The sequence below is a fragment of the Trachemys scripta genome, chromosome 23, assembly GCF_013100865.1.
Source record: "Trachemys scripta elegans isolate TJP31775 chromosome 23, CAS_Tse_1.0, whole genome shotgun sequence".
Lineage (NCBI taxonomy): Eukaryota > Metazoa > Chordata > Testudines > Emydidae > Trachemys > Trachemys scripta.
Window position 1 is genome coordinate 3353909 of NC_048320.1, and position 27365 is coordinate 3381273.

General features: G+C 44.3%; 1 protein-coding gene across 2 annotated transcripts in view; it reads left to right on the forward strand.

Moving 5' to 3' along the window:
* NSF (N-ethylmaleimide sensitive factor, vesicle fusing ATPase) overlaps window positions 1-27365 on the forward strand; it is a 159709-nt gene that overhangs the window by 95351 nt on the left and 36993 nt on the right. For both annotated transcript variants that reach the window (XM_034755726.1, XM_034755727.1), the window contains exons 13-15: window positions 17361-17456; window positions 18632-18788; window positions 21864-21997. In XM_034755726.1, the coding sequence (XP_034611617.1) occupies window positions 17361-17456; window positions 18632-18788; window positions 21864-21997 (387 nt within the window). The remainder of the gene's footprint in view (window positions 1-17360; window positions 17457-18631; window positions 18789-21863; window positions 21998-27365) is intronic.

Below are 27365 nucleotides of genomic sequence, written 5' to 3' on the forward strand. Positions count from 1 at the left end.
GAAGCTGCGGACATCTCTGACACACACTTCTTTGGCACTGGCTACCTCAGCACAGCTCCAAGCATCCCACCCCCCCCAAAAGGAGGACTCTAAACCTCACTCTGCTGAGGCAAAGCCTCCAAATTCTCTGAAGATCCATGTCTGAAGAGACAAGCATATTTGCAGGTACGGTGTGCAGGAAAGAAGGCAGGTGACTGATTCGGTTCTGACTACAGCAGTGGTACTGGTGGCCAAGCCCATCAAGGGTCTAAGTTACACCCCAGCGAAAGAACCAGAGAGATCCCGTGCACTGAAGCAGCAGCTGGCACCGGTGCCACTTCATCCTATGACCCAGCTGTTTGAGGAAGCGCGTACTACTTATCACCCTCATCAGCCTACTTGCTTTCACCAGCATTGCGTAGGAATCCCTCTCCCTGACTTTCTGAGAACAGCCACAAGGGACTTTCTGGAGGCCACGTGTTCCGTGCCCTATCCCAAGCAAGACATGAGTAGCACTGGGCTGGCACAATCTTAACCTGGCAAGTAACCTTACAGCATGCGGCCTTGGCTATATTGGCTGTATTGGGAACCATCATTTCATATAGCCTGGAGCAGGTCCCTCTCCCACACATCAAGGAAGAGGAAGAGATCCTGCTCCCCAGAGGCATCCTTAGTTAGACCACCCACTCAGAGCCAGATGTTGGCCGCCAGCAACAGGTGACAACAGAAGAGAAGCGGCAACCTCTGTGTCCACCTAAGGAATGATCATCATCTTCTAGGGAGATAGTGGCACTGGCATCAGCACCAGCAATCAATGACTGCAGGGCTTTCCAAGACTTCCTGTCTCAGATCACAGAAACCCTGGACACTGAAATCACAGTAATCCAAGAAAAGGTCAACAAGTTTTTCAATTACTCAGCTCTACAGCCTCAGTCAGAATCTCTCTCCTAATCAATCAGTGGGGGCATACTCGAGCTGGCAAAGGGACAGTGGAGGATACCAACCACTCTGTCTCCACATCTAAATGAGTGTAATAGAGGAACCAGATGCCTCAAAAAGGCTTTTAACACTTTTATACACACCCAATTCTAGGATGCCCATAAAGAAAAGGACCGACCCTGAAAACTGTACCTCTGGGTGCAAGGCGCATTCCTACACCTTGTTGCAGTTCTGCATTGTAAACTACCATGCATTGTTTGTGGAATATTACTTTCTCACCAGGACAAAGTCACTCCCTTCCTGTCCAAAAAAGCATAAGAGAAGAGGGAGGAACTGAAAGAGATTGTAAAAGAGGACCAGATGGTGGCTAGAGCAGCATTGCAAACAGCCATGGATGTGTCCTAGAGTATTAGGGATGCATGCTGGAGCAGCCAAGATGGTTAGGAGGTCAGTGCCTCTGCCATCACCATGAAGAGGTCCTCATGGCTGCCAGTATTGGGCATCCCAAAAGAGGTAGAATCATAGGAGATTAGGGTTGGAAGGGACCTCAGGAGGTATCTAGTCCAACCCCCTGCTCAAAGCAGGACCAACCCCAACTAAATCATCCCAGCCAGGGCTCTGTCAAGCCTGACCTTAAAAACCTCCAAGAAAGGAGATACCACCATCTCCCTAGGTAACGCATTCCAGTGCTTCACCACCCTACTAGTGAAAAAGTTTTTCCTAATATCCAACCTAAACCTCCCCCACTGCAACTTGAGACCATTGCTTCTTGTTCCGTCATCTGCCACTACTGAGAACTTCTGAGCTGCATCCTCTTTGGAACCCCCCTTCAGATAGTTGAAGGCTGTTATCAAATCCCCCCCTCACTCTTCTCTTCTGCAGACTAAATACGCCCAGTTCCCTCAGCCTTGCCTCGTAAGTTGTGTGTCCCAGCCCCCTAACCATTTTCACTGCCCTCCGCTGGACTTTCTCCAATTTGTCCACATCCCTTCTGTAGTGGGGGGATCAAAACTGGACACAGTACTCCAGGTGTGGCCTCACCAATGCCAAATAGAGGGGAATAATCACTTCCCTTGATCTGCTGGCAGTGTTCCTACTAATACAGCCCAATATGCCGTTGGCTTTCTTGGCAACAAGAGCACACTTCTGACTTATATCCAGCTTCTCGTCCATTGTAATCCCCAGGTCCTTTTCTGCAGAACTGCTGCTTTAGCCAGTCGGTCCCCAGCCTGTAGCAGTGCATAGGATTCTTCCGTCCTAAGTGCAAAACTCGGCACTTTTCCTTGTTGAACCTCATCAGATTTCTTTTGGCCCAATCCTGCAATTTGTCTAGGTAATTCTGAACCCTATCCCTACCCTCCAGCATATCTACCTCTCCCCCCAGCTTAGTGTCATCTGCAAACTTGCTGAGGGTGCAATCAATCCCATCATCCAGATCGTTATTAAAGATGTTGAACAAAACTGGCCCCAGGACTGACTCCTGGGGCACTCCGCTTGATACCGGCTGCCAACTAGACATCGAGCCGTTGATCACTACCCGTTGAGCCCGAGAATTTAGCCAGCTTTCTATCCACCTTACAGTCCATTCATCCAATCCATACTTTTTTAACTTGCTGGCAAGAATACTGTGGGAGACCATATCAAAAGCTTTGCTAATGTCAAAATATATCTCATCCACCACTTTCCCCATATCCACAGTGCCAGTTATCTCATCATAGAAGGCAATCAGGTTGGTCAGGCATGACTTGCCCTTGGTGAATCCATGTTGACTGTTCCTGATAATCTTCCTCTCCTCCAAGTGCTTCCAAATGGATTCCTTGAGGACCTGCTCCATGAATTCTTTATGAGTTGGTTGAGTTTGGATGGCTGGGAACACTGAGTGCCCCCTGCTGATCAGTTTATGGAGCAGCCTAAGTGACAATTGCTTAGATACTCGCCCTCTTCCCAACCTCCCTCCTGGAGAAGAAGCACACTGAGGCCAGTATGGCGTCTCCAAACAGGGCACACTTTACATTCCATGTGAGCAGCAGCTCCTAGGCAATAGGAAGGATGTTAAGGAAGAAGTTCCAACCCTCAACTCTGTCTCTCTTATGACAGATTAGGGACGTGTTTTTGTCTAACTATGAACTCTGTTTTGTTTTCCCATGTTGTTTCAGGAGCTCCACTTTGGAGTCTGAGCTTTATGTTACACTGCAGCCTCCACTGTGGACTAAAGCATCTATTTTGTAGTAAGTCGGAGCTTGACACCTAGTCTAAAAAGCTAAGTTGGAGCAATTTAGGGCCATCGGCTACGGACCTGTCCCCAAGAACAGTGGACTTGGTACAGAGAAGTCTGGCGAAGGGAGGGGGCTGGAGTTCCTCAGCCAGGACACATGGCCAAAGGGCCAGAGATTCATAGAGTTTAAGACCAGAAGTGACCATTAGATCATGTAGTCTGACCTGCATAGAATCACAGAAATGTAGGGTTGGAAGGGACCTTGAGAAATTATCACATCCAGCCCCCTGCACTGTGGCAGGACCAAGTAAACCTAAATCCCTGACAAGTGTTTGTCTAACATGTTCTTAAAAACCTCCAATGACAGGGAGTCCACAACTTCTCTTAGAAGCGTATTCTAGAACTTAACTACCCTTATAGTTAGAAAGTTTTTCCTAATATGTAACCTAAATCCCCCTTGCTGCAGATTAAACCCATTACGTTGTGTCCTACTTTTTGTGGATATGGAAAACAGTTGATCCTCATCCACGTTGTAACAGCCCTTGACACTGTTATCAAGTCCCCTCTGTCTTCTTTTCCCTAAATTAACATGCCCAGTTTTTTAAATCTTTTTTCATAGGTCAGATTTTCTGAACCTTTAATAATTTTTGTTGCTCTCCTCTGGACTCTCTCCATTATGTCCACATCTTTCCTAAAGTGTGGCACCCAGAACTGGACACAGTACTGCAGTTGAGGCCTCCCTAGTGCTGAGTAGAGCGGGACAAAAACCTTCTGTCTCTTATGTACGACACTCCTGTTAATACACTCCAGTGTGATATTAGCCTTTTTTGCAACTGCATGACATTGTTGACTCACATTCAATTTGTGATCCACTATAACCCCTTTCTTTTTCAGCAGTACTATCACCTAGGCAGTTATTTCCCATTTTGTAATAGGGCATTTGATTTTTCCTTCCTAAGTGAAGTACTTTGCACTTACCTTTATTAAATTCCATCTTGATTTCAGAACTATTCTTCAATGTGTCAAGGTCAATTTGAATTCTAATCCTGTCCTCCAAAGTGATTGCTATCCCTCCCAGCTTGCTGTCATCTGCAAATTTCATGAGCATACTCTCCAATTCATTATCTAAGTAATTAATTCAAATATTGAATTGTACTGTAACCAGAACTGGCTCATGTGGGACTCCACTAGATATTGTCCTCCCAGTTTGACAGCAAACCATTGATAACTACTTTTTGAGTATGGTCTTTCAACCAGTTGTGCACCCACCTCATAGTAATTTTATCTAGATCACATTTCCGTAGTCTGCTTATGAGAATGTCATGAGGGAGTGTATCAAAAGTCTTACTAAAATATAGCACATCTGTTGCTTCCTCCCATCCACAAAGTCAATAATCCTGACAAAGAAGGAATTGAGGTTGGTATGGTATGATTTGTTCTCTTGCTCCAATGTACATAAAAGGCAATAAGATGTCGTTCTTTATAGCCTTTGCTAGGTGTAACTCATTCTGTGCCTTAGCCTTTCTGATTTTGTCCCTACATGCTTGCGTTTTTTTTTTTGTTTTGTTTTGTTGTTTTTTTTTGGTACTCCTCCTTAGCAGTTCATCCATGTTTTCACTTTTTGTAGGATTCCTTTTTGATTTTCAGGTCATTAAAGAGCTCCTGATGGAACCATATTGGTCTCTTACTATTCTTCTTATCTTTTCTTTCCATTGGGATAGTTTGCAGTTGCGTGTTTTAATACTGTCTCCTTGAGAAACTCCCAACTCTCCTGAACTCCTTTTCCCCTGAGATTTTCTTCCCATGGGACGTCTCTGAATCTGTTAAAGCTTTTTAGAAGTCCATTGTCCTTATTCTTCTGCTCTCACCACTTTCTTTCCTTAGAATCATGAAGTCTCTCATGTCATGATCACAGGTCATTACATTTCACCCAGTTATCCCTGTACTGAGCCCAATAACTTCTGAGTATATTCAAGGGAGGAAGGCTCGCTGTGAAGGGGGGCAGGCCCCAACCACAAGGGACCCAGACTAAAGAGAGAGGAGGACCAAAGAGCTGCCTAGCCTATGGAAGCTGACAAAACCCAGGACTCATAGGAGGTGTGAGATCAGACAAAGGGTGGACTGTGTTCAGTATTAATTGTTTTCTTCAAAGCTCTATCATTCTTGAGGGCTTTCAAGAGTAAAGTGTTTGTGGTTAAGACATCCATTTGCTAAGCCTGAATTCTTCACTGGCCTGCCATGTTGTCCTGAAAGGGTTAATCAAGAAGCTCAGAATGCCCACAGCAGCTGGGGACTCAGAGGACTTTGGCACTGAATCAAAGGTCTGGGCAGCTGGGTGCAGAGCCCCACATCCCAAGGAAGGGGGCAGGCACGAGATCTGCACCTCGGAGTGTGCTTTGGAGACCTAACGCTAGGAATAGAGCCTCAGTGCTGCCCAGAGCCAGTGGGGCGTTGGAACATATGAGCTACCGCAGTTGGATCTTCTCACAACAGACTGGTGTCCTTCCAGAGGCAGACAGGGCCAAGATATGACATCCTGTGTTAGGCCTGTATCAAACCATTTCCACACATCTGAAGGAGGCCCGGGCTGGAGTCTCTTTAGATCTTATCAGCACTTTGTCAGCGTGTGACATAAGGCATTGCCTCCTTCCCATGGCTGGGCACAGCTCAGAGATAAATTCCAGAACCAAGACTGATATGAACCAATTCTTTGACATGCCATTGAGCATAATGGCATGAGAGCTTTCCCTCACCGGGGCCTGCAGAGCACCCCACCAACTCTCACTGGACTTAGCAGAACTTGCAGATGAGAAATGGCTGTAAAATGCTGTCAGAGGGCTCCATGTTATTTGTGTGTCACTGATTCAATAATCAAATGGTTTCAGTCTACAAGGAAGAAAGTTGTCCCCTCCACCATCCCCACCAACTGTCAGATTTGTAGACTCCAGTGGGATCAGAGACACAAGCTGGCTTCTTTCTTCTTTGTGCACCATCAGTAGTAAAGGTTCCAGAGGCTAGGCTAGGCCCTCAGAGACATCTGTGCAGTTCTGATGACTGTGGATTTGCACAAGTGTAACTGAGATAGCAACTTAGTAAACAATTCTGATAATGCCCAGAAGAAGTGGAATCCAGCCCACTTCCCAACAGCTGTAGTGTTCTTACAAGTATAAAACGTGGTAAAAACTTACTGTAGTCATTAAAATCAGCAGATTCCTTTTGCATAGGGTGATATCATTTCAGAGCAGAACCACACTTGAATGCTGCCTAAGTGCATATAGAGCTCTGCAGCATCCATAATGTTTTTTATAAATGGTCTCCTCCTATAGGATTTCAGAATGGAAGGAGGATGTCCTGCTCTGACAGTGTTTGTGATTTATGAAGGTCGTTCTGCGTTTAACTAGAGAGGTGATAAGGACCGTGAAATGTCAGCTTAAGGAGGTACGGAGATTAACCAAAATGTAAAAAGCACCATTTGATATTTGATAGTGTTGAAATACAGATTTATTAGCTCATACAGGTGTAGGCTGAAAGACACAGACTCTTTGCTCAAGTGACCAAAAGATGGTGTGAATATAATGAAAAGGGAGGGCCTTTTACATTGACACATACGACTCTGATTTTTTAGAAGGAAACTAAGGTGTTTAAAAGCCTATTTGCATTCTCCATTTGTATTTTAAGATAACTCAGCCATTTTACACATAAGCTAAACAAATCTTTTAGTTATTAGCAGGGGAGAGATCTGGGTTGTTAGCTAATCATGCATCTCTATTGGAGATGTTGTCTTGAATGGGAAAAGAGGCTCCCTCATCCAGTCAGAACAAGCTATGAGCTAAAGACCCACTGAGTGGGTCTTTGAAATTTCAGAGTATAAAAAGCCGTATCAGTCATTTTTTTTAGTGAGAGTGGATGGGGGTGGGGAGGGAGTGTCAGTGGGTTTCGTCATGTTTGGTGTTGAATTGAGGAGTAATTAGTGGGACAAACTGATGAGGATTCATTGGATCAAACTCATTGGGGGCTTCTCACCAGGAAGAATTCCCTAGAGGTTTAGAACCAGTGTAAACTAGCTTGCAATCGGTAACTGTAGAGAATGTTTTAGAAGTGTAGTAGAACCTGCAATTAGCTTTATAACTGCAGAGCATTAAGAGATTAAAAATTTGGGATAGAAAGGACTCATTAGATCATTTAGTCCATTTCCCTCATCAGTACGACTCTAACCCCTGAGACTTGACATGTGTAAGGGTGTTGACTAGTTTTTTTAGATAAAAAAAGCAAATAATACCAAGCATCTCTTTTTGGTCATGTTGTGTTTAAATTTAGTTACTCTTTATCACATGAATATAGCTGACCCAGGCAGTCATCCTTATCCTAGGGCTGAATTACTTAAATTGTTCAAACCTCTGCACAAGTTCCAGTTGTTCTGATGAGAGCTTCAAATTGTCTCTTCAATTATAACTTTCTAAGGTTCCCTGTGACACAGAGTCTGTTTCAGTCTGGCACATATGCATGTTCTTTGTCAAAAGGTTCTTAAACTAAGCATTGATAGGCAGAAGGGAGTATAAATGGTCATTCAAGCAGTAAAAGAGACAAGGTGGGTGAGGTAATATCTTTTGTTGGGCCAACTTCTGTTGTTGAGAGAGACAAGCTTTTGAACTTAGAGAGCTGCTCTTCAGGTCTGGGAAACTAACTCAAAGCAGTTGGTATTTTTAGGACGCCTGATCTTCCAGTATCATTTTCTCAGATTCATCTCCCAGAGATGTTTTTCCTGAGCTATTGTCAAGTCTTCTGACCTGTTCACTTTGACAAGTTCACCTATTGTTCAGAGACACTTAAAAGGCAGTTAAACCTTTTTGACAGCTCTGACCCCTTCCTCCAGCAAGTTCTCTGCAAACAGCTGGGTTCATCATAACAGGATCAATGCTTAGTGAAAAGTCTAAGTAGCATAATCAGACCTGTGTAAGGTTCACTCACGGTCAGACCAGTGTAAAAATCTGTGTGCTTATCATTGCCATTCCAAGCAGAATGAAAGCTGCAATCCCATCTTCTCTCTCCCTGTAGAAAGAACTTGCTGGAGTCAGATGCAAAGCTCCTCAATAAGGGGAGTTTGAAGGTTCTGGTTTCCTTTTGGAACTATAATGTTGGAGCTGAGCATCCACAATTCTGGCTAAAATCAGTGTGTGTTCCGGCATTTTTACCTGATCTAATCATTTTCTCTGTACGCTCTGCAGTTGTCGTGAGCTTGGCTGTAGCTGGTGTGAGGATCATGTAAGTGTTCAGGGATGGAGGACATTTTTAAATATTTCTGATGACCGTGCTAGACTTACTCCCTGATAGCATCAACAGTGCTACATAGAGTGAGATTTAAGTGCACGTGCATTTTACAAAATACCATGTAAGGTGAATTCTACCAAGGAGACTAATTCAGACAAGAACAATCTCAACTTAATACATATTACTACAAATATTTTTGATGCATAAAATTACCCAGATCTGTTGATCTCTTGCTTTAAATCATATGCTTATGTTTTGCTGCACCTTTCTGACTTGTCAGCCTCGCTTAATTTCTTCATGCAAAGGAAGTATTGTAAGACTAAAATGAGATGGCAGAGCGGAAGAACTACATTTTCTGTGCATGTGGGGTGAGGTTTTGCTGCTTCACCACAATACAGGAAAATCAATCTGACTTTTGCACTGCCAAGAAGAGACCTTCACTACAGTTGTTTTATAGAGACATTACTGCAGATTTATCACATCTGTTCACCTGCCTCTATGTTGTTAAGTGCCAGGTTAGAAAGAGGCTGATGTCTTGCTCAGTACCATCAGTTAGTGAAACTGATTTGTTGCTACGAGGCATTAGCAACTTCTTTCTTCCTTTTCTCTCTCAGTGGTCCAGATGGGATCAGTCCAGTGCCTCAGGATGTATCTTATCCCTTTGCCAGTGAAACAGCTTCCTTAAACTCTTATTTCATCACCACATAGTTAAAGCCTTTTAACTCCTTGAACCCCTCCGAGGGATGGGGGTTGTAGGTACTTCAGTGTATTCTATTCAGGCCAGCCTGTGTGTCCATGTGGAGAGGGCTGCAGAGTTATATGTGGTTTTTTATTAACTTGGTTGGAAAATAGATGCCAGTGGAAGTACTTGGAAAGTCAATCAGAAAAAAAATGACATAGTGGCTGAATAGAAAAACCTTTGGCCAGTCTTTTGGAAGTACACACATAATAGCTGCCCAGCAACACGCTCATATTCATAACTAAACGTCAGATATTTGCTACTTAGAATTTCTCTTTCAAAACGTAGTACTTTTGAATAATTGTTGTTTTCTTTATGCCTAAACAATTTGCAGTAGCATGGTGTGCCTAAATATTCTGTACCTATATTATTTTATTGCACAACATAAAATAGAGAGCAAACGTTACTTACTGGGTGGAATTTTCAAAAACACCTGAATAATTTAGGAGCATAAGTTCATTTAAAATCAGTGTGACTTGTGCTTTTAAGTCACTTAAGCTCTTTGGAAAATCTCCTTCAATATGTTTGTTAAAACCATTGAAGTGATAAACAGTAAAAGCAGTGACTAGCAGGGAAGACCTAATGCCCTGCTTTTGGAATTTGCTAAGGAGAAATATCCATAGAATGTATTAATTGGGCACACCATCTGCCTTTGCTTTCTGCTGCATTGTAGAAGGCTAACCAACTCCTCCTGAAGGTTCACTAACTTAGTATGCTTGATAGCAGCTAGACCTCTTTGAAGTTAAATTGTGAAATCTGAGTTTCTGTTTGCCAAGTTGTGGTAGTCTGTGAATACTCCCTTAAACTGCAATGCAGGATTGAGTTATGGGGCTTTTGTCAGCTTGATATTGCTGGAAGAGTGCCTTGCTCTTTTCTGTCCAGCAAGGAGTGAATGCTTTTCTGAAGCCCATGGCAATGCTCAGTTTGTTGGCTGATATTATTAGGCCTAAAAAGCAGTTGTCAGGAGCCGGATATGGTGAGCTCCCATTTATCGAGCCCTCTACAATCACCACATAGTAAGACCAGTCAGCAGATGGTAGATTCCAGCATAGTTTTGGGAGGGATCAAATAAGTGGAACTTGTAGGCTACCCAGTCAGGACCAGGCAGTGTTGGCTGTTGGGAAAAGTCATTGAGAATTGACCTTGTGAATGGTATTGGGTGGCCACTGATGTCTCATGACACAAAACAAAGATCAGGAGTATAGCACTTCCTCCATTGGGCTGACCGGAACGTGCTGCTACATTTGGCATTGTAGAGGAAATGTTGGTCTTCAGTGAAAGCCCAGGATGCCAGCTGTTCTCCACATGGTAGTTCTTATAGCCACATGGGCTGTGGTGGCTATTGAAATCACTGATGTGGATGGTAGGATGACTGGGTGTTGGTAATGCTGGACATAGGTGTTCCATTGATGGTGACTTGTACATGTTTTTGATTGTCAGATCTCCAATCTCGATGGTGTCTGAGTAGGGTTTTGTAATAGGCATGACCTGGATGGAATCCTTAAGGTCCCATTTTACATACATCGCAAGCCCATATTTGGGGTGATGGCTTGCAGATACGAGGGCCTATCTGGTGATCTTCGATTGTTGGCCTTCACTCTCCAGGTGTGTTTCTTGTAGTACAATGATATCAATGTTTTAAGTCCTCAGGATCATTGCTATGTAATCACACTTTGCGTTAGACTGACCCTTGATGTTGAGCTGTGTAATTTGCAGCAGTGGGCCTATTTGAATGAAGGTTTGGCTCTGACATGGGCCATTATTGCTGTTGTATTTCTGACCGGGAGGTCCCTTAAGGACGTTTGGTTGCCAATTTGATGACATTTGTTGTGCTTTTGCACATAATAGGGGAGATCATGTGAAGGCTGTCATCTTCTCCCCCGCAACAGCATTGCTTGAGTCTTTGAACTCAGCAAGAAGAATAAGGTGGTGTTGAAACTAGAGTTCAGAAGGTCAAGCTGCAAAGCCTGGAAGCTCCTTTGTCTTTTAGACAGTGCGGCTCCAGCAGTGTACAAATCACCTCAAGTAAGTACAGATGCTATCTCTGCACAGTTAATTTCCAACTCCTGTGTGCTGATGGATAAAAACATCAGGCAGCAAGTCCACAAATAACTTTATCGCACTCTGAACCAGTGCCAGTTGTCTTCACCCCTTTCTGCCCCCTGCACAATAGATCAACTGGACAAGGGTCTCTCCAACACTAAGTCCAAGAAGGCCACAGGAATGAACGGAATATATCCGGAATTCCTGAAGAATCTTTGCCCAAAGGCAAGAAGGTGGCTGGCAGACTTCTTCAGCAACATCCAGTCGTCTGGCATAATAACAAAAGAGTGGAAGGTAGCCAAGATCATAACCATTTTGAAGTCCAAAAAAGAGACCACCAATCCAAAAAGCTACCAGCCCATCTCTCTCCTTTGCAGTTGTTATAAACTGTTGGTGCAGCTCCTACTTCAAAGGTTACAGCCAACACTGGAGCAACAGGTCCCCAACGAGCAACCAGTTGTAACTGCTGTGACCAGGTGCTGGCCTTAATCAGCTACATAGAATACAGCTACCAGCAAAAATTAAAAACAGTGGCATCCTTCATTGACCTTTCTTCTGCATACAATACTGTGTGGCACAAAGGTCTCCTGCTGAAGTTATGATTAGCTTTCCCATGCCAATCACCAACAGATTCATCACCGGGTTGCTGAGTAACAGGAGATTCACTGTTCCCCTGGGTGAATCTGCCAGTAAATCATGGAGATTGAACAACGTTCTCCCACAGGGATCCATTTTAGTGCCCACACTGTTCAGTCTCTATACCAGAAACGTGGTCATGCCATTCCATAAATTCATTTATGCAGAGAACTTTGTGCTAGAAACACAAGTGCCCTCTGAAGGCCACAGAAAAGGTCATGAACAACCACCTCCAGATACTTGAGACATATTTCAAAGCTTGTTGACTGAAACCCAATATTTTGGAAACACTTGTCTCTGCCTTCCACTTGAATACACAGGAGGCCAAAGTGCTCCTGAAAGTGGGCTTTTTTGGTCTGCCTCTTTCACATGACCACAATCCACAGTACCTTAGGGTTACCCTCGATTGGATGCTGAGCTATCAGCAACACTGAAAAGAAGATAAAGAAAAGGATTATCATCATCCAGAAGCTCGCTGGCACATCCTGGGGATGTGATGTAAACATGTTTGGAACATCGTACAAGCTCTGGTCTTGCCAACAGCAGAGTATTGCATGCTAGTTTGGCGCAACAGCTCCACACCAATCTCGTTGACACTGCATGCAGGATTGTTAGTGGCTCTCTCAAATCAATACCAATACTGTTGCTTCCAGTTTTGGCGAGCATTGTGCCAGCCAAAATCAGGAGCGGCATTGCAGTGGTCCAGAAATACAATTAAGGTCCTGGCTGCCCCAGACCTGCCAGTACACCAAAGCTGCAGTGCACTGCCACATTCCAGTGTACTGCTCAAATCAATGAAGCCTTTCTGGATACCTATACCTATCTCATAGCACTGGAAGGGACCTCGAAGGTCATCAAGACCAGTCCCCTGCCTTCACTAGCAGGACCTGTCCCTGACTTTGTTTGTTTGTTTGTTTGTTTGTTTTTTCCCCCAGATCCCTAAATGACCCCCTCAAGGATTGAACTCACAATCCTGGGTTTAGCAGGCCAATGCTCAAACCACTGAGCTATCCCTCCCCCCCGGATACACGTGTCAGTGCTACAGGCCAATGGAAAGGATGCCAGCACTCACTGGCTTGGATTGTGGGCCGCTTGTTTGTCCCAAACAAAGATCTGATTGAAGATCCAACAAAAGAAATCCTGGGATTTTGCCTTCCCTGTGGGCAATGGATTGTATTCCAACTGCATTTGAACAATGCACAGAAAATGTGGCTATCTCCTCCACAAATGGAAAATCAAAGAATCGCCCAATTGTGACCACAAAGGACAGATTTTAAGTGATTATAAGGGATAGCAAATAAATCAAAGCAGATTACTGAGCAAATAAAACAAAAACGCAAACTAATCTTAATACACTAAAGAAACTGGCTACAAGTAGTCATTTCTCACCCTAAATGTTGTTTTAAGCAGGTTGCAGAGTTTCTTGTAGACAAACTGCTCTTGTTTGCAGCTTAGAACTCCAGATATTCCTTTCGTAGGCCAGACACCTTCTAGCCTGGGTCCAGCCATTTCTTTCCTAGATCAGGTGTTTTCAGCAGTCATATTGGGTGGGGATTCAGTGAAGAACCGACCTAGATTAACTCACTTCCCTGCCTTAAATAGGATTTACGTATGGTGGGAATCCTTTATTTCCCAGTTTGATGGGGTTCAGTACCAGGTGACATCACATGACCCTGCAGTGTCAAAGTGGCATCCGAGGAAGCTTCTCAGGAAGGTGGGCGATTAGCATTGCCAGAGTCCTATTGTTTTCCCTAATGGCCCGTGCAGGCTGATTGCCTACTGTCTGGTGGGCGTTCCCCAGGTGTAAACACAGTTCTAATTGTTACACAGTCAACATTCCTAACTTCAGATCAGAAAAGATACCTGCATACAAATAGGATAATCATAGTCAGTACATCATAATCTTTCCAGTGATACCATCTTGCATAAGACGTATCTTAATTATGCCATATTGATGATATAACATTATCTCTATGAAGAATACGGGACGTAGTGTGTCAGAAGGATCTTCCACAACCTCCCTAGGTAGTCTGTTCTGTTGTCCTCCAGTTCTTACAGTTGGGAAATTTTTCCTGAGATTTAGTCTAAATCTGCTATGCTGGAGTTAGAATCCATTGCCTCTTGACCTGCCCTCTGTGACAAGAGAGAACAACTTTTCTCCATATTTTTTAGGGCAGCTTTTCAAGTATCTGAAGACCGCTATCATTCATGTCCCCCCTTAATCACCTTTTTTCCAAACTAAACATACCCATTTCCTTCAGCCTTTGCTCGTATGGCTGCATTCCATCCCTTTGATCATCTTTGTCGCTCACCTCTGGATCCTTTCCAGTTTTTCAACATCCTTTCTATACATTGGTGACCAAAATTCGACACAGTACTTCAGCTGAGGCCTAACCAGCGGTACTATCACCTCCCGTGATTTACATGCTATCCTCTGTTAATGCAACCTAATATTGCATTTGCTTTTTTTGAAACAACATCGCAGTGTTGGCTATTGTTGAGGTTGTGATCCACCACAATTCCAAGATCCTTCTCAGCAGTGGTGCTGCCAAGCCATTTATCCCCCATTCTGGAGTTATGAATTTAATTTTTCTTCCCTAAGTGTAACACCTTACATTTGTCTTTTCTGAATTTAATTTTGGTTGTCTATAGCCCAGTTCTTCAGTTTATCAAGATCCCTCTGAATTTTTGCTCTTTCCTCCAAAGTGTTGGCAACTACCCTATCTCTCTGTGGTAGGCAAATTTGATCAGTATGCTCTCTATACCTACATCTAGGTCATTAATAAAAGTGTTAAACAACACTGGATCCAGAACAGATCCCTGCACAGCCCCACTTGAGACTTCCCTCCAATTTGACATCATTCAGTTAATAATTTCTCTTTGTTTGGGATTGTTTAACCAATTATGTATGCACTTCATGGTAGTTACGCCAAGCCTGCATTTTTCCAGTTTGCTCATCAGAATATCATGTGGGACTGTTTCAAAAGCCTTGCTGAAGTCCAAGGTATATTATGTCCACCACATTCCCCCATCCATCAGATCAGTTACCTTGTCAAAGAAGGAAATCAAGTTGGTTTGGCATGACTTGTTCTTAGTAAATCCATAAGGACTCACCCTTTCATCTTCTAGGTATTTGCAAATTGAACGTTTTATACATTGCACTAGTAGCTTCTCAGGTATCAAGACAGGCTGACTAATCTATAGTTCCCTGGCTTCTCCTTTTTCCCCTTTTTAAAGATGGGCAGTATGTTAGCCTTTCTCCGATCTTCCAGCACATCTCCCATCATCCATGAGTTTTCCAATATTATTGCCAGTGGCGCCGAGATTTCTTCAGCTAATCCTTTGGCACCTTTGGGTGAAGAGCATCTGGCCCTGCTGGTTTGAATTAATTCAAATTGGTCAGAAGATCTCTGAAGTGTTCTTTACTTATCCCGATTGGCATCCCGTCCCCTTTATTGTCTATGAAAACTTTGCTAGTTGTCCCAGTCACATGTTATTTTTTGTGAGAAGACTGAAACAAAGTAGGCATTGAGCAGCTCTGCCTTCTTATCTTCCATTACCAGCTCATCTTCTCCATTGAGCAGTGGTCCCCCACCGTCTATTGGATAAGCTTAGTTCAGTTCTCTTCAAAGGTTCCTGATACAGAGCTCTGGAACCCATCAATCTCTAGTCATACCGTTCCTGGTCTGCGTATGAGCCAGAGGCAATATAAACTTTTACCAGTGTACAGCCCTAGTCTCGTAATGCCATCTCTAGGAATCATTGGGGAGTCTGGTCTCCATGGTCCATCCATGACTCTGTGTCTCTTCTGACACTCAGTGAGGGAAAACACTCTCTGATTGGACTTGTCAGATGTGTCCATCTTGTCTCAGGGTGCACAGACAGAAATTAAGCTATAATACTTACAACACACGCAGTCAACTTACTCTCACTCTGAGAGTTAATGCTACCTTCACAAGTTACAGCATGAGATATATAGGTGGTAATGAGTTTCAGGTACTGTCAAGCACCTCGACTGATTTGGGCCCAGTGAAGGTCTTTGAATCCCAAATACTAATTTCCTGAGCCATCCAATCACCATGGTGCATTTAAATGTCCTTGTCGACATTGCTAGTGCCTGGTGTAGTAAGGGTCAGAAGTCACTTTCACTGTGAAATATGTTCGGTATGGAGATAAAGAGTAAAATCTGATTAAATTCCAAAATAACAAATATAAAACTAAAATCTGATATTATGGGAAATATATAGAAAGGATCATGAAATGTGTCCAAGGTATGTTGTGATACACATCTCCCGATGACAGTAAGTAAAATGAAGTTACTGTGTAATGCATCATGATCTTTCAAACTTGACTTGTACTTCACCACTTTATAGAAAAATCATTTTTTTCACATTTTATTGACTTCTGAACCTCTTCATACTTACACCTTCTCCTTGTATCTGCGAATCACTGCTCAGGATCTGTAGGCAATTGTGGCAGTAGTAAGAACCAGTTCTTTTACCTATGTCGTGTTAAGACCTGAAAAGTTGCTTTAAATCAACTTATGACTCCTCATTGCTGCCCAGGGCAGTCAAGATTTCAAAGTGCCGTAGACCTATCAACTAATCATAGTCAATGAGTATGGTTTGTACAGCAAGGAGCTGTTCACATTCTGATGAAAAGATTCTGCAGCCCATGAAGGCTGTTTCCTGATAATATGTTAACAGTGGGTTAAAATGCACTCCGATTGTAGTGTGGGCAACACAACATGACATACCAGTGTCACCTGTGCATTTCATTCTGACTGACAAGCCATTTGTAAGGGATGAGAAGGGCCCCAGTGTCTCTGCCAGTCTAGGATGTATATACTCCTACTCACTACTTTTTAAAGCTTGCCTGTTAGTTCTTGGGAGGGCTGAATTGAAGGAAATGGGACTCCTTTTTTCACCTGGAATAGGCAATTCTTGATGTGAGGCTATGTGTGAGACTTCGCAGCTGGGTTCAGCTCTTCTAAACCGTATTAATAGTGCCATTTTTAGGAAGGCAGTCTGATCCTAAATTAAAATGGGCTGTCAAGTATGGTTCATCTGATGTAAATATAGGAAAAGCAGCAAGAAATCAAACATTTAGGGTTTTAAAATTCCCACGTAAAGACAGTTCTTGAGGGGTTGGGTGGGAGCATGGTCAGAGTGGAGAAGTGGGAGCCAGGAACTCCAGGACTACATCTTGTGAAGTGATGAACACCCTGCAGGATCAGGCCCTTAAACTGCATCCCTCTGTTTCCCACCCTGTAAAATGTTAATATTAATGCTTCACAACCTGACACGGATCTGAGAACTAGCTAATGGCCGTGATTCACAATGGAGAAGAAAACTACTCCAGGAGTACTCAATATTTGTGTATGAAATGTGTTGTTAAAGAAGATTTCTTTAGGTTTTATTGGTGTATAATTAACTACAGAATCACAATCCTAGGACTACAGAGGATGATGTTCAACACCATCCTTGAGATAACTTGTACTCTCAGACTGTATGTTAACCCATTTCCTTGTAATGTAATTAGGCCACCACCAAAGTGGAAGTGAATATGGAGACGGCAGAGTGTCTGCGTGTTACAAGGGGAGACTTCTTAGCCTCTCTGGAAAATGATATCAAGCCGGTGAGTGGGACCTATTTAATTCATATAGTAAAGCAGTGCGCGCAGGAGAAGAACACGGCCTTCCTTAATCAACGAATACAGTAACCACTTCAGATCTGTGCACATGCACAAATGTAATGTTGCAGCATGACTTTTGAGATCTTTTCTGTGGCTTAATACAATTGAATACTGTTCAACAGGAATGAACTGAGACTCTGTCTCTTTCCCATCATTTTAGGGCTCTATTTTGCAGCCTCTCTGCTCATGGGAAGAGTTAAATAGTGATTGCAAGAGCGGGCCTTTCACTTTGCAGTACCCGCTAGTTGGTCTTTAGCCTAATCTCATTGAAATCAATGAGAAATTTTACATTGAATTCAGTGTCGGGAGGATTAGGGCTCTGATGAAGAGAACTTGATATCTTTTAATAAAGTGTAGATGATTTCAGAACCTAATGGTAATTTACATAGGGATAGATTCTCATAGACTCATAGACTTTAAGGTCAGAAGGGACCATTATGATCATCTGGTCTGATCCCCTGCATGCTGCAGGCCACAAAATCGTCCCTACCCCTTCCCTTGACTCTGCTGTTGAAGTCCACAAATCCTGTGTTTTAGTGACTTCAATTGGCAGAGAACCCTCCTGCTAGCGATCCCTGCCCCATGCTGCGGAGGAAGGCGAAAAACCTCCAGGGCCTCAGCCAATCTACCCTGGAGGAAAATTCCTTCCCGACCCCAAATATGGCGATCAGTAAGACCCCGAGCATGTAGGCAAGAGTCTCCAGCCTGACCCTGGTTAGCCATTGTACTATTTACCTGCCATTGCTTGGTATTCCTTGGCTAATATGTTTTACCATTAAACCATTCCCTCCATAAACTTATCTAACTTAATCTTAAAACCAGACAGGTCCCTTGCCTAGATGATGATATTGTATTTGATTACAGAGGTTACCATATGCTAAATAGGCACTAACATCTTATTTTATGGTCCTTTAGGACAACCTGTACTACATCACTGGTAAATCTATGATTTAACTGTTCACTCAACTAAACTGTGTACCAAAATCTCTCATAATTGTATTGAAAAAGCCCACCACAGCATCTGTCTCTCTAGTTTTGTCTCCTGGCCCGTGCTATGTTTTCCTTTGATCAAACAAGACTCACTACTGAGAATAGTTTTTTCATCTTACGAAACACAGGCATTTGGAACGAACCAGGAGGATTATGCAAGTTACATCATGAATGGCATTATCCAGTGGGGAGACCCTGTAACAAGGGTCCTGGAAGATGGAGAATTGCTTGTCCAGCAAACCAAAAACAGCGACCGCACTCCACTGGTTAGCGTTCTTTTAGAAGGTGAGTTTAGGGGTACTAATGTCTGAAAGTGAGTAACACACACAATCCAGTCTGTGCAGTTGTCACATACAAGTACTTGGATTAGGCATCCAGTAGTGTGTGAAGTCCACTTATCAGAAAGAAAAGTATCATTAGTACCTGGCAAAATGACTAGATGAATGAATGTTGCATCAGATATTAAAATAGGTTTATCTGGTTCTGAGGGAGAGTGGGACATTGTCCATCCTATGCCTGCTCTTGGAACACTAGAGCGGGGTGAATAATTTGTAACTAATAACCTGTTTGATCGGTTTTGACTTTGAATTGATTTGATACCTTGAATAGAGGGGAATTGATTGGTACTGGTGAGGCCACATCTGGAGTACTGCATCCAGTTTTGGGCCCCCCACTACAGGAAGGATGTGGACAAATTGAAGAGAGTCCAGCGGAGGGCAACGAAAATGATTAGGGGGCTCAGGCACATGACTTATGAGGAGAGGCTGGGCTTGTTTAGTCTGCAGAAGAGATGAGTGAGAGGGGATTTGATAGCAGTCTTCAACTACCTGAAGGGGGGGTTCCAAAGAGGATGGAACTTGGCTGTTCTCAGTGGTGGCAGATGACAGAACAAGGAGCAATGGTCTCAAGTTGCAGTGGGGGAGGTCTAGGTGGGTGTGACGGGTCAAGGCCAGATTGCTATAGTAAAATAGTGAGGAACAGGTATGTTAGCCCCAGGCTAAACAAATGGTATATGGTAATCAACTGGCAGTTGCTCCAGGTTAATCAAGACACCTAGGGCCAATTAAGATCCTTCTAGAAAGCAATGGAGATAGCTAGGTTGATTGGGACACCTGAAGCCAATCAAGGGCTGGCTGGAACTAGTTAAAAGCCTCCCAGTTAGTCAGTGAGGCACGCGTATCAGGAGCAGTAGGAGGAAGCCGTGCTGTTGGAGGAACTAAGCAATACAAATTCATATCAAGCGCAAGGAAGGAGGCCCTGAGGTAACTGTGAAGGAGATATTGAGTGGGGGCTGCTGTGGGGAAGTAGCCCAGGAAATTGTACACATCCTATTTCCAAAAAGTCAGCTACCACAGCTGCTACTATTAGGGTCCCTGGGCTGGAGCCCGGAGTAGAGGGTGGGCTCGGGCTCCCCCCCTCCTCTCCCCAATTAATCACTGAAACTGGGAGACAACAGAGACTGTGCGAGGGAGGGTAGCTTCTCCTCACCGCCCTTGCTGGCTTATGATGAAAATGGCTCAGTAAACTGTGACCCTTGCCTCCAGAGAGAGGAGGGCTACGTGGATGGTCACAGTGAGCCTCTGAGGCTAGCGAAATCCGCCAGGAAACACGGGATCCACGGAGACAAATACGGAGCTTTGTCACATGGGATATTAGGAAACACTATTTCACTAGGAGGGTGTGAAGCACTGGAATGGGTTCCCTAGGGAGGTGGTGGAATCTCCATCCTTAGAGGTTTTTAAGGCTTGGCTTGACAAAGCCCTGGCTGGGATGATTTAGTTGGGGTTGGTCCTGCTTTGAGCAAGGGGTTGGACTAGATGACCTCCTGAGGTCTCCTCCAACCCATATCTTCTATGATTCTATGATATGTTACTTGAAGTTATTCACTGAGTAGCTCCTGAGAGTAAGTCTTTAGTTTGTTGCTTGTTCGTGAGCAGTTTGTTGCTAGTGTGTGACACCTACATTTTGTATTATTAGTTCATTTGGTTGGGCAAATAGGATGTATGTTATGTTTTTGATACCTGGTTGAATTTGGTTTCTGGTGTGAGTTTCCGGTTACTGTAGAGGAGCGGACTCACCCCTGCGGCGCCCCCTACTGGTCACTCCAGGAAGTCAGCTCATCCAGCATCTGGAGCGCCCTTTGCAGGCTGGTGATCTGCCTTGTCTCTACTTCTGGCCCCTGTGTCCCTCCCAGGACCCTCGTGCCCCTTGCTCTGGGTGCTGCCCCCTGGCAGTACCCCACAGATCTGGGTCTCCCCTCCCTGGGGAACCCCCACCCACTATCCCCACCTTGCCTCAGTACTAGGCCACTGTCAGTCACCAACTAGCCCCCGCTCCCTGGGGCAGACTGCAGTATAGGCCACTCATCACTGGCAAGGAGGGTTTGGACCTGCTGCCTTGGCCTAGCCCTGGGCTGCCGTCTGCAACCCCCAGTACCCCTTGGCCTCTTACCAGGCCGCAGCCTGGGGCTATCCAGCTCCTCAGCCTTTCCCCAGCCCTGCTCCACTACAGGTATCCTGTCTAGCTCCCTGCAGCCAGGCCCTTCTCTCTGAAGGCAGAGAGAGACTCTGGCCTGAGCGCCTGGCTCCCTGCCTTTATAGGGCCTGCTGAGGCTGTTTGGGGCATGGCCCCGCTGCAGCCACTTCCCCTAATCAGCTCAGCCTTTACAATTCCTGCTCCCTGGGCTATCTCAGGCCCTTCCAGGCCGGAGCAGGTGTCCACCCTGCTACATTACAAATTCCACTTTTGCCTTCCACAAGTATTTTCAACATTTACACAGAATTCCTGCTAGCCATCTCGTTTGCAAATGCACAAGGAGCATAAATGTAATTTAAGAAAATTCATTTAAAATCCAAGCAAATGTGTCCAGTGTTTTGTAGTAGTCAGCCAGCTCAATAAGACATGCAGCATCTTTTTGGTTCTTGGGTTTTTTTGCAAGTCGCACTCCTGGGAGTCCAAATAGTCTCTGTAAATCAGTGGTTCTCAAACTTTTGTATTGGTGACCCCTTTCAGCCGGCAAGCCTCTGAGTGCAACACCCCTTAAAAATTAAAAACACTTCCTAAAAATATTTAATGCTATTATAAATGCTGGAGGTGAAGCGGAATTTGGGATGGATGCTGACAGGTTGCAACCCCCACATAACCTCGTGACCCCTTTTGAGAACCCCTGCTGTAAATGAACCCATTTGGAAAGCGATGCTGTATAGGAACTAAGAAAGGAGAGCCAAGAAAAACTTCAAAAAGTCAGGTCCCTGTGAATAAGATTATTAACTTGCTCAAGTCAGTCTAGTTTACCTTGAACCTTGCAAAATCTATTTTTCCCTCTTTCTGACTTGAATCTCTTGTATCTCTTCCTTCCAGGTCCCCCACATAGTGGAAAGACTGCCTTGGCAGCAAAGATTGCAGAAGAATCCAACTTTCCATTTATCAAGATCTGTTCTCCTGATAAGACAATTGGCTTTTCTGAAACTGCAAAGTGCCAAGCTATGAAGAAGGTACCGTGGGTATTACTGTAATTTTTCTGAACCTGATTCTTGTGCACTCTGACATGGGATTGAAAAATGACTTTGCCCTAAATTGTGCTCTCCATTCTGAAAGTAAACGTACCCCCCTAGCTCCTCCCCTTCCTCGTAGGTATGCTCTTGTTTAGCAGGCTGGGGGCTATTGACATAGCATTGATCTTATACACTACCATCAGCAATATGGCTGAAATCTGAGCCAACTTCAGTATCTTTTTAACAGAGTGCAAAGTCAAGCACTCAAAAGTTAGGAAATGCCAGAATTAAGGTTGCCTTAATGTGGCCCCCTCGTGCATATGTGTTATGAGACAGTCTTTAATTACATCATTGCATGCTTTTTCCACCCCACGGGACCCTTGTCTCATTCAGTGCTTTAGGGATGAATTGGGGTTGTGTAACAAAGGGGACTCCTGCCTTTTCTTCTTGCTGAAGTTGGAGGGGTGTAGCGAATAAGATGGGATTTCAGGAATAGAAAGAATGTTCTCATGGTTAAGGCAGTTGAATGCTGCCCTGGCAAATTGGATACCATCTCAGCAATAGAGTTCCTAGGTGAAACACTTAAAGCAAACTTTTAAGAACATAAGAATGACCATATTGGGTTAGACCAATGGTCCATCTAGCCCAATATACAGTCTTCCGATAGTGGCCAGTTCCAGATACTTCAGATGAAATGAACAGAACAGGGCAGTTGTCACGTGATCCATCCCCTGTCTTCCAGTCCCAGCTTCTGGCAGTCAGAGGCTTAAGGACACCCAGAGCATGGGCTTGCGTCCCTGACCATCTTGGCCAATAGCCATTGATGGACCTGTCCTCCATGAACTTACCTACTTCCCTTTTGAACCCAGTTATACCTTTCGTCTTGCCGATCGGGATAAGTAAAGAACACTTCAGAGATCTTCTGAGCAATTTGAATGAATTTAAATCAGCAAGGTCAGATGCTATTCACCCGAGGGTGCTGAAGGAATTAGCTGAAGAAATCTCTGAGCCACTGGCAATAATATTGGCAAACTCATGGATAACAGGAGAAGTGCTGGAAGACTGGAGAAAGGCTAACGTACTGCCCATCTTTAAAAAGGGGAGGAAAGGAGAAGCCAGGGAACTATAAATCAGTCAGCCTGTCTTGATACCTGAGAAGTTACTAGAGCAATGTATAAAACATTCAATTTGCAAATACCTGGAAGATGAAGGGGTAAGTCCTCATGGATTTACTAAGAACAAATCATGCCAAACCAGCTTGATTTCCTTCTTTGACAGGGTAACTGATTTGGTGGATAGGTGAAAATGCGGTGGACATAATATACCTGGACTTTAGCAAGGCTTTTGAAACAATCCCACATGATATTCTGATGAGTAAGCTGGAGAAATGCGGGCTTGGTATAACTACTGTGAAGTGCATACATAATTGGTTAAACAAACACAAACAAAGAGAAATTATTAATGGAATGGAGTCAGATTGGAGGGAGGTCTCAAGTGGGGTTCTGCAGGGATCTGTTCTGAGTCCAGAGTTGTTTAACAGTTTGATTAATGACCTGGATGTAGGTATAGAGAGTACACTGATCAAATTTGCCTATGACAAGCTAGGGTGGTTGCCAACACTTTGGAGGAAAGAGCTAAAATTCAGAGGGATCTTGATAAACTGTAGACAACCAAAATTAAATTCAGAAAAGACAAATGTAAGGTGCTACACTTAGGGAAGAAAAATTAAATTCATAACTCCAGAATGGGGGATAACTGGCGGGATAACTGGCTTGGCAGCACCACTGCTGAGAAGGATCTAGGTGTTGTGGTGGATCACAACCTCAACATGAATCAGCAATATAGTGTTTAAAAAAAAATCAAATGCAATTTTAGGTTGCATTAACAGAGGTCTAGCATGCAAGTCATGGGAGGTGAAAGTACCACTGTACTCGGCACTGGTTTGGCCTCAGCTGGAGTACTGTGTCCAATTTTGGTCACCAATGTATAGGTAGAGAAATTGGAAAAGATCCAGAGGTGAGTGACAAAGATGATCAGAGAGATGGAACACAAGCAATATGACCAAACCCAGTTCCATCAGCCTTTGGTATGTTTAGTTTGGAAAAGAGGAGGTTAACGGGGGACATGATAGCGGTCTTCAAGTACTTGAAAGGCTGCCGTAAAAAAAAATGGAGAAAAGTTGTTCTCTCTTGCCACAGAGGGCAGGACAAGAGGCAATGGGTTCACACTCCAGAATAGCAGATTTAGATTGAATCTCGGGAATAAGTTCTTCATTGTAAGAACAGGAGGACAGACTGCCTCCGGAGGTTGTGTAAAAGCCTTTGCCAGTAGGTACTGAAGGACTCTTAGTGTCAGAGGCAGGCAAAGACTCAGACACAAATCCAGGAGAGGAGGCGGAGTGAAGCAGTGTAAATACAAGCAGTGAAGGAGCTGATAGAACTGCTGGAAGGAACCCAACAACTGATGGTGAACTTTGAGATGACAAAGCAGGCTCTGGAGAGTGAGCGTGCAGAACTGTCCACTGGGGTGAGGATTCTTCTGCAGAGCAAAGAGGACTCTAAACACAAGCATCAGAAGGTGGAAGCCCAGATACAAGAACTGAAAGTAAAATGTACTGAGTTTGAGTGTGCCGCTGGAGCTGGCTATGCAAGTCACCAAGACTGCAGGATGAGCTGGACAATGTCACAGGCCTTCTGAGCCAAAGACCCGATCACTCAAGTCTGCATAAGATTTTGTTGCCTTAGAGTCGCATCTTCAGGGTACTTAGGAGCGGTTGCAGGAGGAGATGGACCAGGAGCTGAGGCAGATGGAAGAGAAGGAGGAAAATGGCTCCAGCAAAGGGAGAGGAGGCGAGGCTGTGAGGTCCACCTCCTGACTGAGGATCAGAGTCACCCAGCTCTAGGAATGGAAGAGTAAAGACATAAAGATGAGAAAGCAATGAAAGGACAGAGAGACTACAGGGAGATGTCTCATGGCAAGACAGCTGTCAGGCAGCAACGTGGTGCTTAGTACACACATTCACATCCCACTACGCTGTTGCCCAAGGCGTGGCCACAGACACTGATATGGGCCATGCCATACTACAGACTGCATTTACTCTCACATCCTTGCACCCACCTCCACACTGATCACTGCTCGCTACTCACCTACATTTGGAATACATATAGGGACCATCACTCGAAGAACAGGAGGAACATACGACACATGTGCGGGTCAGCAGACACTGCTACAAAACCTTCTGGCTCCAGTGCACAACACTCATGCGCACCCACGTTTGGAATACAAATAGGGACAACACATCTTGAAGAACTTCTGGTTACAGGTAAGTAACCTCCTCTTCCTCTGCTGAACCCATCTCACACAAAATGCAAGAGGATCAGAAATGGGCTCTCACAAGTCATTTTTTGGAGGCTGCAGGGATGAGATGTGGTCAGTAGGAATTTGAAACTCAGACAGGAAGTTAGGTTGGATGGAGGATGATCTTAACTCTGAAGAATGTGCCTGAGGGTGTATCTTGCCAGGCTACTCTTGAAGACACCGGGAGTGGCCTTATGTTCATTCATCAATGGGACAAGCTTGGTGCTCTTAATTGTCTCCGATATGGCTGGAAGGACTAATCTTGAATTACAACATGTTCAAGGAACTTGTTTGATGTAAGAGCTATATGAGACATTGGGGAACACAACTTCTGGTCTCTACATACTTTGGTGACAAAGACAAAAATATGGCTAATGGACTTAGACTTCCTTGGGGCTGCTAAGCAGTAGGTGCTCTGCAGCTTGGGGGAAGTGGTTGGCCAGCAGCTCTAGTGAAATCAACTAAGAAACTTGTCCTATTGAGGTGCCTATGTAGTCAGAAACTGACAGTAGACAGGGCCTGGGAGGGAGGTAAGTGAAGAGTGCAAAAAAAAAAAAAGGGGGGTGGGGTGGGTACTCGCTGTGTAAGGGTCAGATTGAAGCCTGCAGCCTGGGGATAATCAACAAGGCCCTGTCTGGCTTTGGATGCTGAGTTATATATGAACAGGAGACAGAGAGAGAGGAGTAGAAGCCACGCAGGCTGCAGTGGGTGGCCATTGCTCTCTCAGGCACTTGGAGACACACCTGACCTGATTCAGAGACCCTGAGCCTGGATCCTGATGAACTGTTTGATTCTTGGAGTGAAACCGGATTAAAATGGGAAGTTGGATTTTATTAATAGTATGTTGGCTTCTCCTTGCCCTGGGCAGTTAAAGTGAGTCTTGTGCTGCTCCCCTTGGGGAAAGTAAGGCAGTGCCCACCTGCAAGGCCACATAGGGCTGCAAATGAGGCGCTCAGTCACTGCCTGCACCGTTACAAGGAAACAATGGAAAATCAATTGAATTTAATATAAAAATAAATAAGATAAGCCTCAGCATCAGTTGGATTATTCATTTCTTCTTCGAGTGCTTGCTCGTGTTGATTCCATTCTAGGTTTGTGTGTGCCCACATGCACAGTCGTCGGAGACTTTTGCCTTAGATTTTTTTGCCGGGATGATGCTGGCCTCGATAGAGCAGTGCTGCAAGCTGAACTCCGAGCTTACCTCTAAGGATATTGCTTGTGAGTGACCTAGAATGGAATCGACATGAATAAGCACTTGAAGAAGGAAAAACGGTTACCGACTTTTTCATAACTCTTGTTCTTCGAGATGTGTTGCTCATGTCCATTCCATTACCTGCCTTCCTACCCCTCTGTCAGAGTTGTCAGCAAAAAGGAGCTGAGAGGGTGTAGGGCTAATATACCAACGCATGAGCGCGGCACTCGAAGGGGTGCTACAGCCAAACCTACGGCTACTGCAAAGGCCAAAATCTTCGACAACTGTGCACGTGGGCGCGCACACCTACAACGGAATGGACACGAGCAACACATCTCGCAGAACAACAGTTACAAAAAGGTAGGTAACTATTTTTTTTCATACTTATTTCAATAAAACCTCCATTTTTTATTTCAATAAAGCTGCCACCTCAAAGTGCTGCAGATCACCGTAGTTCTTGCTGTGATGGACATGGGGCAGATACGTAATAATTTAGAAATACTGATTCATATTAATTTATCAGTACTGCATATCACCAGGTCATGAGAAATATTTACTGAAATGTTTACGGTGTGGGAGTTAGTTTAATAATAAGGTGTTAGAGGGAAGGTAACAGGTAATTGGGTTCAGATGAAACACCTCCGGGTAAACAGTGCTGAAGGTTAAGAAACAATACCTGTGCTGTTAAGCTGTGAAGATGCTACTTACAAGTGCCAACTAATCTATAGAGCTGTTTTGCTCAGACTGAGAACTAACAAATCAAAAAGACACTAAAGAGTGAAAAAGAGGATTCTGGAGAGAGCGGGAGGCAGTTGTTGG